This window comes from Caenorhabditis remanei, chromosome II (genome assembly GCF_010183535.1).
Source record: "Caenorhabditis remanei strain PX506 chromosome II, whole genome shotgun sequence".
NCBI classification, from domain to species: Eukaryota; Metazoa; Nematoda; class Chromadorea; order Rhabditida; family Rhabditidae; genus Caenorhabditis; species Caenorhabditis remanei.
In genome coordinates, this window is record NC_071329.1 from 17,700,358 (window position 1) to 17,712,729 (window position 12,372).

Here is a 12,372-nt window from a genome sequence, read left to right on the forward strand (position 1 = left end):
GAACGTTATTCAGAATCATCAATTTCGAAATTTTTTGAAAAGTGTCTGGAATTGAGTAACGTTTATAACGCCTACATTGTAATTATTAGTAATTTTATTTTATGTAATTCTTTAGTTGTTTAAGAGGCACTATCTGTAAGAGTGAGAATGTTTGTGTTGGGCCTTGGCACAGTTGTAAAAAGTTGTTTCAATCCGAACTCTTTTCACAGCATAAATACCCCTATGGTAGTGATAAAAAAAAATATGTCACCAGTCCCCTATGACGTCATCATAGGAATATATGCCAAATAATCGACTTTTCACCCAAAAATTCATAAAAATTTCAATTTTCCAGATAACTCTGCGAAACTTTCGGTACATGTTAGGAGTGTTTCTGACTACTTCTACACAAATTTCCAGCCCTTCAGACACCCCAGAAACCGTTCAAGTGAATTTCACTTTCATGTTTTTTCAACTTTTCTCAAAAATTCCCTCTAGAAGCCATAAAATTTTAAATCGTATTCATATTCCCCGCAAGGTGTTTTATTAAATCCGATTAAAATCATCAAAAAGTAGGGGGACCATTTTGAGATATTTCGATTTTTTCAAAAATCACATAAGGGTCCCCCCTTATGAAAATTTTTTTTTTTTCAAAATTTTTTCCCATTTTTTGGCGTTTTCATCAATAATTTGTACAGAAGCCATAAAATTTCAACTGATTTACTAAATTCCCGCAATATTTAACATACGATCCAATTAAAATCATCAGAAAACAAGGGGACCATTTTGAGATATTCTCATTTATTTCGAAAATCACATAAGGGTCCCCCCCCATGGAAAAAAACATTTATCGAAAAAATAATGCGACATTTTTTTGATGCAAAAACATTCAAAACTTTTTCACAAACGGTTTTGTAATATTTCATCAAAACTCTGAATGTTTTTGCATCAAAAAAATGTCGCATTATTTTTTCGATAAATGTTTTTTTCCATGGGGGGGGGGGGACCCTTATGTGATTTTCGAAATAAATGAGAATATCTCAAAATGGTCCCCTTGTTTTCTGATGATTTTAATTGGATCGTATGTTAAATATTGCGGGAATTTAGTAAATCAGTTGCAATTTTATGGCTTCTGTACAAATTATTGATGAAAAGGCCAAAAAATGGGAAAAAATTTTGATGAAGAAAAATTCGAAATCTGTTCAAACTAATTTCTAAGGCGTAAAGATTTGGAATTGGTTTATTTCATGTGTTTTATCAATATTCTGATTGTTTTCGAAGCAAATTTTTTTTCGAATTTTTCGTGAAAAATTTTTTTTCATAAGGGGGGACCCTTATGTGATTTTTGAAAAAATCGAAATATCTCAAAATGGTCCCCCTACTTTTTGATGATTTTAATCGGATTTAATAAAACACCTTGCGGGGAATATGAATACGATTTAAAATTTTATGGCTTCTAGAGGGAATTTTTGAGAAAAGTTGAAAAAACATGAAAGTGAAATTCACTTGAACTGTTTCTGGGGTGCCTGGAGGGCTGAAAATTTGTGTAGAAGTAGTCAGAAACACTCCTAACATGTACCGAAAGTTTCGCAGAGTTCTCTGGAAAATTGAAATTTTTATGAATTTTTGGGTGAAAAGTCGATTATTTGGCATATATTCCTATGATGACGTCATAGGGGACTGGTGACATATTTTTAAAAAATCACTACCATAGGGGTACATATGCTGTAAAAAGAGTTCGGATTGAAACAACTTTTTGCAACTGTGCCAAGAGGAATCCTCATCTTACAGACAACGCCTCTTAAAGCTTTTGTATGCCGTAAAACTAACAATTCAAAAGAAAAATGATTGTTTATTAAAATAATTAAAAAACCAGTAAAAGTAAGAAGCAATTAAGATTAAATTTGAAGGTAAAGTTCCATTGACAACAATCCACGTGTTCTTATTCTCAATTCATCATCTCTTCTTTCAATAAATGGGACATCGAGAAACTGTGCACTGGTTTTCCGTCTGCTTTGCGGGTCTGAAGATTCTCTGGAACTGGGACACCCGACTGGACCCAGACACCATTTTCCAAATAAACCCATTTGACCAGTGAACACTGTGGTGAAGTGGAAGATGAAGACGTCGATGACTGTGAAGAAGAAGAAGTGTGTTGTGGAGAAGTGGCATTAGATGGCTCGAATTCGACAGGAAGGTTCAACGACTCTCCCAACAACAAGATTCCTTGGTTTGATAATCCCTCTTGCAGTGTGTATGCATGTTCCTGTAGAGTTGATTCTTTGTCACTTTCCAACATTTGTTGCAGGGTGTTGATGTAGTTTCTGGAAAAAAAATATGGTAAGGATGAGCATTTTTATAGCCAAAAATTGCAAAAACTGAATGCAAAAAAGGCCCGGTGTCCCTGTTTTCAAATATAACAATTATTCGGGTTTCATCGATTTCGAAATGTCTGGTTTCGAAATGCCCGGAGCCATTTTACAGGGGGAGCAAAAAAACAGGGTTAGAGAAAGTCCATATGAAGCATTTGCGCTCCAAAAATACCTTGGGTGAAATTAGCGCGAAATTCAAAAAATTCTTCCTTTTTTTGAATTCGGTATTGTTTTTGCGCGAGGTGTAACCGAAAAACTTCATTTGAAAAATTTAACTCCGTATCGTTCGTCCACGTTATAAACACGCGATTTTGCTGAGTGGCGACTCAGCCTGCCAAGTGGTGTGCAAACGCGCTTCACTAGACTTTCGATTTTTTCGAGGGAGAACAATTAGAATTCATATGGACTAACTAGGGAAGGTCATGGACTCGGTCTGGAGTTTTGGGTCGTGACCTATATTATTTGAAAGCTTTTTTTCTTGAATACCAGATCTTGAGGGCAAAAAGTGAATATATAGTTAGATTCAGCGTTTTGTCAGCTTTCCAATGATATAGGTCACGACCCATAACTCCAGACCGAGTCCATGACCTTCCCAAGTAAATATGACCCTGTGTTCCCTTAAAAAATCAATAACTTACATCGCCAATCTCAACGTATCGATCTTCGACAATTTCTTATGATGTCCAACAACAGGCATATGCTCTTTCAACGTGTCCAATGCACCGTTCAATCCGTGGGCTCTATTCCGCTCCTGCTCGGTTCGTTTGGCTCGGTGAGCTGCTCTCATTGTGGCGACAGTAGTTTTGCTGCTTGGACACATCGTAAACTATAATAAGAAAGATTGAGTGAGTGGGAAAGAGCAAGAGGAACAAAAAAAGGGTAAATGAGAAAGAACGACGAGAGAGGTGTGTTCCCGGATATAGAATGACCTAGAAATGCAATACATCTTCACATATTGTTTACACTATCCCGGGAAATGTAGTCCTCGACAGAGCGGGTTTACACCCCATCGATCGATAACATCTCTGTCTCACCACTACAAAATTATTGACTGAGGGGGTAGGTCACACAATACGGTCTCGCAGATTGGAGAAGAGATTGTCAGTGACACAGGTGAATTTCTCAAGGGTTTCTCAAAGTTAGTTTGACTGAAAAACTATGAATGAGATTTTGGTAGGAAAAGTGACAACAGGTAATGAATTCCATCAATTTAATAACCGGTTGGGTAATTCTTGAGAACCAGGTTTAGTTGTATAATAGTTGTCAAGGCCCGGCTTCAAAAAATGACCCTTTTTTTCAAAATGTTTTAAATTTATCATCGAAAATGTGACCATTTTTTTACTATTTTTCAGAAATTCTTCTAATTCTGAATGATAGTCAAAAATTTGACTTTTTCGCGAAAAAATTCAAAAAATTTGACTTTCGCGCCAATTTGCCCGGGCCCGGCCTTGACAACTATGAGTTGTATTAGGCCAGATGGGTTGAGGGTAATAAGTGACTAACGCATCAGGAGTAAAAATGTCTTTAGAAGCTATAGTTTTATTAATGAAAATCAGGACGGTAGAAAATTGCTTTGACTCTGGACAACATCCTAAAACCATAATGAATAATCCAATACAAAATCAGCGTCATTGAGCCAGATCAATTGTTTGCGAAGCCTTGATATTTAACTCATTTAAAAAAGACGGACTATTCCAGGGATCGGATGCAGAAAACTCAACAGGTAATTATAAAACATATCAATAAGTACCTTATTTCAAGGAATGTTTTGTTACAACTAAACATTTCGAATGAAATTCTAAAAACACCTTGTAAACTCTTTGGTTGAGATCAAGTAGCATATTCTTATTGCATTTTCAAAAGAACACGTAGCAGAAGATGCATTCCGGAGAGATGAATCAGATGGATTGAAAAGTGAGAACAAGGAAAAAAGGTAAATGAGAATGATGAGAGGGGTAACTGAGTGTTCTCTGGTAAAGAATGACCTAGAAACGCAATACATCTTCACATATTGTTTACACTATCCTGGGAAATGTAGTCCTCGACAGAGCAGGTTTACAACCATCGATAACATCTCTGTCTCACGACGACTAACAATTATTGATCGAGGTTAGGTCACACAATAGGGTCTCGCAGGGAGAAGACTCACGATATAATCCTGGAAGACATTGTAAAACCTAGGCCAAACTACATACAGTGACCAAGTTACACTGACAAACAGGATTGGGCGGTGTAACTTGGTCACTGACAGAGTTGTCCGGAATCCGGATTCCGGAATTCCGGTTTTTTTTATACCGGTTCCGGATTCCGGAATCCGGTTTTTTGAGTCTCCTTTTTCCGGAATTCAGAAGTTGAAATTTGGAAATTGTTTTGAGTTTAAAATGCAGCTATAGTAATTCTTTTTCGGTTTTGATCCTCAAAAGTAGTTTTAAACTTTATATATCATCGAAAACACTCGAAAAAATGACTTGGCCCAGCAAATTTATCGAATCATTCCGAATTCCTGGTGTTTTTTGTCATTCCGGTTCCGGATTCCGGAATTCGAAAATTTGATTCCGGATTCCGAATTCCGGAAACTGAAAAATGGCATTCCGTACAACTCTGGTCACTGTAACTTGGTCAACTACTGCAAGTAGGTACATGACATATTGAACAAGCCAATCAATTTAACGTGTGGTTTTCTGAAATTAATTTTTTGAACAGTATCAGAAACTTGTTTAATTAACTGGATACTCAGATTCCAATTTTCTGATTTTTTGTTGAAAATTCATAAAAACTCGAGAAATCGAGGTTTCCTCTTATTTTTATTCGATTTATTGAAACGAAGTGGAAAGTGAGGGATACTGTGAGAAAAATAAAGTTTCGACAAGGATTTTCAAAAAAAAATCGATGTCTGAAACGAAACTGCGGCAGGGAGTTGTAGGCGGAGCAATTAAACTCAATGTTGCTTTAAATTAAGCTTGAATTTCATCCTTGCAGTTTAAACTCCGCCCACAACTCCCTGCCGCACTTTCGTTTCAGACAGCGATTTTTTTTGAAAATTATTGTCGAAACTTTATAGTACGTTACGTTTGCGATAAAGTTAGATGAATTTTTTATTTTAGGCCAGAGGCGCAGATTAAAAGTTATAGGAATTATGGGAAAATTATTTAGATGTATTTAGTTTGAAAATAATCGATTTGAAACGCCGGGAAGAGATTAAGAAAATAATTAAATTATATGTTTGGGAGATTTTTAACAGACATCTGATTTCGAATGACAAATGATAAATGTGAAATGTAGATCCAATTCTTGTCATTAGGTAACCGTCTTCAGCTGCACTTTCATATGAATAACGTGTTCAACTTTATCAATTCTCTTCTCTCCATTTTTTGGGCATTGTATGCATATTTCGGATGAATCATCAATTGGGAAAACTAAAGCGTAATTTATATCGCAATCCCTGAAAATAACTTTATGATTTACAAACATACATACTTGCAAAGCCCGTAACTTTCTTAAAACGCAATCTTATGAGCTGAAAAATATACCAAAATGTAGATCTCGGCGAATACTATAATTGTGACGAGCCTAAAGATGAAAATGGTCAAAAAATCTATTCCAGCCCACTCCTATTTGTCAGTGTAACCTGGTCACTGTAGTTTAGATTAATGTGCTGTGCGCCGGCCCAGAGATGAGCGGAAGAGTTGGCGAAAAAAATCCTTAAATTGGCGGAGTAGCTTTTCTTTGGGACGGCAGCAAAAAGTGTTCAATAGATGAAATTTGCAGCATAAATTTGTCTATCGATTGGAAAAACAGGGCATTAAAATATTGAAAACTAAAGGAGTTACAGTCATTAAGGCTTGTATTCCGACTTCCGCCAAATGGCCTCAGAGCGGAAGGCGGAATATAGGCTTAAACTGACTGTAACTCGTTTAGTTTTTAAAATTTTTGGGTCCTGTTTTTTCTAATCGATAGACAAATTTATGCTGCAATTTTCATCTATTGAACACTTTTTGCTCTCGTCCCAAAGAAAAGCTATTCCGCCAACTCTTCCGCTCGGCCGGACTAGAATGCTTTTAAGCGTTTTGATACTTTTTCCCGACCCGCGGCACATTAACAACTAGCCATCCGTACCGTAGTAGGTCACAGTCATAGAACTCGCCGAGATCTACATTTTGGTATATTTTTCAGCTCGTAACGTTTTAAGCGAGTAACGCCCCGGGCCATTTTGGTAACTTACTTCAACTCCGGCAACTCAACAGTTCTCCTAGATAGTCTCAAAGATCCCATCACATCCTCCGCTTTATACGTGACAAAAGAAAAGTGGGTTCCGACAATTCTATTTGTCCGCTGCCAGTTCTCAACAATCATTAAAATATTATCTTTCAATTGATTGAGATTTCCGTTAAAATGCATTCGATTGTGTGTAAAAGTAGCAACTGTCTCCTGATTCATTTCCGTCGGATTCATTTTAACTTCCAAAGCGGAATCAATCATTGGATGATGACGATCTTCGATTCTCCCAAAGGTTCCAATAGAGACAAGTGGAAAACTACAGTCTGTCAGAACCGGGCGAATTTGTTCATCAAGATTGTTTAAGCATTTGCTAACAGTCAAATTCTTTGCTTTGAGTTTCAGACCCACTGGAAATCGGATACACTTCCGGGCACACAAATGTAGATACTGGATTTCAACCGGGTGGTTGCTGGCTTCTCTCTTTTCGAAAATCCTCGAGATAAGATATTTTTGAGCGAAACGTAATGGTTTTGAATATTCTAATAACTCGTCATTATGACCAACTGACAGGCATATTACAAATTTGTACGGAGGTTTCAAACGTTTTCTTCTATATTGAAACTTTGCGGATTCAAATACTAAACTTTTATCCGGAGTTTGCTCGTTTATTTTGAATCTTTCAATTGCTCGGTTAAGATCTGCTTCCGTCCGATCTGGCACATCTCCACCACCAAAATCGATATCTCCTGGTTGTGCGCCTACAGGAATACGAAATCCGTATCTATCGACATCCTCGAACATTTTTGAGTATTTATCCTCAATTTTATATCTTCCTATTCAAAACTTATGTACTCCCTCTAGTTGAATACTGCTCCGTCGTTTATTCGCCTCCCCCATCATCTAAACTAGCGCACAAGCTCGAAACTCCTCTCAGATTCTTTTCGCGGAAAATTCTTCAACGCTGTAACACACCTTATTGTTCCTACTCGGATCGCCTCTCCCAACTTGACCTCTTTTCTATGCGCCACCGTAGGCTCAAAGCGCAACTACTTCTCTTATACAATCTTATAATCGGCGCCTCATATTTTCCTAGTCTTGAGACCCATGTCAGGTTAAGTTCCTCCTCCCGTCGCCCAATGTCTCTTATCTGTATAAATCCTAATTGCTCTAATTTTTTCTCAACTGTAATACCTATTTGGAATGCCTTAACTATTAATGTCCCCCATTTCCTTTGCCCATCGGAATTCAAGTCTCTTCTTGTGAATAATATTGCACGATTCTGATTTTTTTTTTCTTTCTTTATTCTCCCTCCCCCTTGCCCAACACCTATTTTTTAATTCCTTATTTCCCGGTTTCCCTTCTCAGGTTTAGTCTCGTGAGGGACTTTACCTGACCTCCAGTGACATTTTCTGTATATTTAAATAGTTAAATAAAATATCAAATATCAAATCTTCCATGTATTAGATCCAAACGTCTGAATATCAAAGTATACGTAGTGTCGCCGATTCCAATATCGTTTTCACCAAATGTGACGAATCTAAGTTTCAATGGAACTGCTTTTTCTGTGAAGCGTAGCGTCGGGCACTTGCAGGAGAGGAGAATTCTGGAGAAACAACTTTTTGATTACACATCGACGGTGTCTCACCTTTTATTAGGTTCCATGTACCTAATGATTGTTTTTGAACTTCCATATGAAAGAGGCTGAGGAGTTGACATGATGGTCCTGCAAGAATTTTCTGAAGGTGATTTGATGAAATATATCAACGAAAAAACAGAATGTGACAGAGCAAACACATCTAGACAGGAATAAATTATTTGAACGCTACGCACTCAATAGTTGGGGATGTGGGATAGGGAAGCAGCCCGGAAACCCTGGAGTACCTAGAGTTCGTGATTGACACAACTCAGGCGACATGTTTTTAAGATTAATATATTAAAATGTGAATATTTCAAATTCTGCTCAAGTTGAGTCAGTGGCTTCGGATTGCTCATCAGAAATATAAAAAATTGGGAAAAAGAAGGAGAGACTGTTCGGTTGGTTGTCCCTTTGTTTGAATGGAAAGATTCAATGGGCAGACAGACAATCAGGTGTAGTTGGATACAACAAGGAAACATTGGGGAATGTAGAAGAAAGATGGATGTGTGTGTGCAGATGAATAGCCTACGCAGTCATTCAGATGGGTTGTCACGATACAAAAAGACTGTGTGCTCAATAAGAGACCATTTGTTCGAACGGATAGATAGGATGGGCAGACAGAAGGCCAGATGGATAATCTGTTAGACAATAGTGAGCAAGTCATTAGCACCCTTCAATCCATCATCCATTATGCATTCAATTCATCATGTCATTTCCAACAGCCTTATTATCATCTTTCTGTTATACAACTGCCGAAATAGGATGTTCATTGTCTTTATAACATTTATGCTGAACTGAACAAGAAAAATAGGAATCGAAACATCAACTAATAAAAGAAAACCTTCACTTATAAGTCAACATTTCAAAAAACAGATAGAACGCTCATTCAATTATGAAAATTCTCAGCACGTGGTTGAACTTCCATTTCCAACTTAAATCTGAATAAAGCGTAGCGGTACTCGGTTGGATCGTAACTGAAGTAAATCAGAACTTCCGAACGATCGTTGATTAATAAAACGTAACACTCTGGATGGTGGAAAACTCTGAAAAACTCTTTTTTTAAACTTCATGCACAGTTTGTCTTTTACTTACTTGCTTTCCGGCAGTTTCCCTTTATTGAAGTCGTCATCTGCATTCATTATTTTCATAAGTTCTTCAGGTGTATCCCAAAGTGTGAACGTGTAATGTGATCCAACTCTTGGCTGTGTAACTTTCAAATTTTTTGCAATATTTATGTATTGCTGATATTGATATAGCGATTGTGAAAATTTCATCCTACGATACGGCAGTTCTACATTTCGATGTAGAAGCCCAGAAACGCCCACGGTACCGACTGAGCTAAGGATTTCGCGATCCCGGTTTTCGAGATTTTCTACTGTAATAGATTCCAAGGAACTCCATTGAGGAGCTAACAGAGGTCGAATAATTGATAGACCATTTTTGTTATTGAAAACAAAAAGATTTTGTACGTCCAGATCCAGACCAATCGGAAGTCTTAGATATTTACTTAAACAACGGAGGTGAAGATTCTTGACTTTTATTGGTCCGCCTTGCTGTCTTCCACACAGAAACTTTTGAATCAAATACTTGGTCGCAATAGACAAGTTTTGGTTATACTCGACCTTTTCTATAACTAATTCTTTTTCCCGATAAATGATTGGCGTTTGACAGATGTTTGAGAGATGAATGAAAAAGGTGTATGGCGACTCGATGTTATCTCTTTTCATTACTAAGTCTTGGAGATCCGTTCTGGCCAAGGGATCCAGGCTAATTGGAGTAAACGCCACAATACGGCGGAGTTGCTCCTCGGTCCTAAGCCTATTTGCGTTGTTACCGAAATCTAAATCTCCTGGTGTTGGAATGAGACGCATAACTTGAATTCCATATTCATCAACATCATAGTCCGTACTGTAAGGGACACCACTAGCTTCGTAGGGTCGAAGTCCATCGATTCCGTTTATGTATCTCATGACTTTTATTCTATGAGAATATGAATTCTTCTTCAAAGAGATGTCGGTCTCTGATATCTGTAGCTCATCCAATCTCATGGGCGTGGCTTTCTCTGCGTGTCTGATTGCAGGCAGCTTTACGGATAAAAGAACTCTGGAAAACGAATATATTGGAAAATACTCAGAATTGCCACTTACCGTAAATTGGGATCCATGTTCTCAATGACTGCTTTTAAGCTAGCATAGGATAGAGGTTTTGGTTTGGACATCACGTTGGTATAGAGGTCAGTGGAAAACGTTAGAATGAAGAAGATAAGAACAAAAGATGCGTACTGACGCAAATAAGAAAAGCGAACAGGTTTCGCAAGCGGTCCCTGCGCAGATGGGCCTAGTCTGTCGTATAGCGATTGACTAATGAGGTGAGAATGGCTGTGGTAGTGGGAAGTGCACTGAATAAGAGAACAAATACAACGTTTTCTGATTGACATCTTCTGTTATTTACCTGCTCTCTGTTTGCAAGAGAACGTTACAATAGACTACACTCCTCTGCGCAGGGGCACTCATTCCCTTCTCTTCTTATTACTGACTCAAAGAATCTTTTTCTCTCTTCTCCTTCATTATTTCTATTCTAGTGTGATGTCCAAGCCGAAGCCACTATCCTATGCTAGCTTGAAAGCAGTCATCGAAAACATGGATCCTAATTTAAGGTAAGCGACACTTTTGAGTACTTTCCAATATATATTTTCTTTCCAGAATTCGCTTATCCGTGAAATTGCCAGCTATCAGGCATGCAGAGAAAGCCACTCCTATGAGATTGGAAGACCTTGAGATATCAGAGACCGACATCTCTTTGAAGAAGAATTCATACTTTCATAGAATGAAGGTCATCAGATACATAAACGGATTCGATGGACTTAAACCTTTCAAAGTTTGTGGACCTTACAAAGCTCGTGGTGTCCCATACAGTACGGATTATGATGTTGATAAGTACGGAATTCAAGTTATGCCTCTCACTCCAACACCAGGAGATTTAGATTTTGGTAACAACGAACATAGGCAAAGGACAGAAGAAGAGCTTCGCCAAATTGTGGCGCTCCACCAAAATCTCCTGACTATCACGGATCTCCAAGACTTGGAAAGGAGAAGAGAGAACGTAAAATCGCCGTACACCCATTTCATTCATCTCTCAAACATAACAGAAAATCAGAGTACAGATAATATTATAGAAAAAGTCGAGTATAACCAAAACTTTACTATTGCTGTCAAGTATTTGATCCAAAAACTTTTGGGTGGAAGAAAAAAAGGTGGCCCGATAAAAATCAAGAATCTTCACCTCCGCTGTATAAGTAAATATCTGAGACTTCCGATTGGTCTGGATCTGGACGTGCAGAATCTTTTTGTTTTCAATAACAAAAATGGTCTATCAATTATTCGACCTCTGTTAGCTCCTCATTGGAATTCCTTGGAATCTATTACAGTAGATAGACTCGATAACCGGGATCGCGAAATTCTCAGCGAAATCGCTACTGTGGGAGTGGATGGGCTCCCCCATTGGAGTACAGAACTACCGTATCGTAGGATGACGTTTCCACTATCGATTTGTCAAATTCAATATTACATTTTTATTGCCAAAAATTTGAAAGTTACACAACCAGTGGTTGGATCACATTACACGTTTAGAATTTGGGATACAACAGCTAAAAATCTCATGGAAATGATGACAGCAGATGACGAATTTGAAAATGGGCCATTGCGGGCAAACAAGTCAGTGAAAGATAAACTGCATGCATTATTTTCATTTTTTCAGAGTTTCTCAATATCAAGAATGTTTCATTTTACAAATCAACCATCGATCGGAAGTTCTGATCTACTTCAATTTCAATCCAATCAGGGACTACTCTGCATATAGATTTACGTTGGAAATGGAAGTTCAACCACGTGTTGAGAATCTTCATAATTGAATATGAATCTGCGATTCGACCTTTTTCTCCACAATTTTTACTACTTTCACTCCACGTCGTGGTCCGTTGGGTACCGATTTCATCCCATTTTTCCCTATTTTTATCTCACGTTTTAAAAATGTTCTCATTTCTTCCTTTTATTTTCCTAAGGCAATCTACAAACATCTAAAAATACTCGACGATGAAGGTTTTCATCTGTCAGGAAGGAGAATTTCAAGGATTTCGGCCTCACTCCTCTCCCTGGGTTTTCCCCTTCT

At 37.8% G+C, this 12,372-nt stretch overlaps 2 protein-coding genes across 2 annotated transcripts; one reads left to right on the forward strand and one right to left on the reverse strand.

Annotated features, from left to right (window-relative positions):
• Positions 1-6,569: 6,569 nt before the first annotated feature.
• On the reverse strand, positions 6,570-7,370 carry GCK72_007719 (uncharacterized protein; the record flags this gene model as incomplete). Its single annotated transcript, XM_003107141.2, has 1 exon — positions 6,570-7,370. The coding sequence occupies one exon, from the start codon at positions 7,368-7,370 to the stop codon at positions 6,570-6,572; it is 801 nt and encodes a 266-aa protein (XP_003107189.2).
• Positions 7,371-10,790: 3,420 nt separating this feature from the next.
• Positions 10,791-12,115, forward strand: GCK72_007720 (uncharacterized protein; the record flags this gene model as incomplete). The annotated part of the gene is made up of 3 exons (XM_053726399.1): positions 10,791-10,861; positions 10,908-11,918; positions 11,962-12,115. 3 exons carry the CDS (start codon positions 10,791-10,793, stop codon positions 12,113-12,115), a joined length of 1,236 nt encoding a protein of 411 aa, XP_053590593.1.
• Positions 12,116-12,372: the final 257 nt, after the last annotated feature.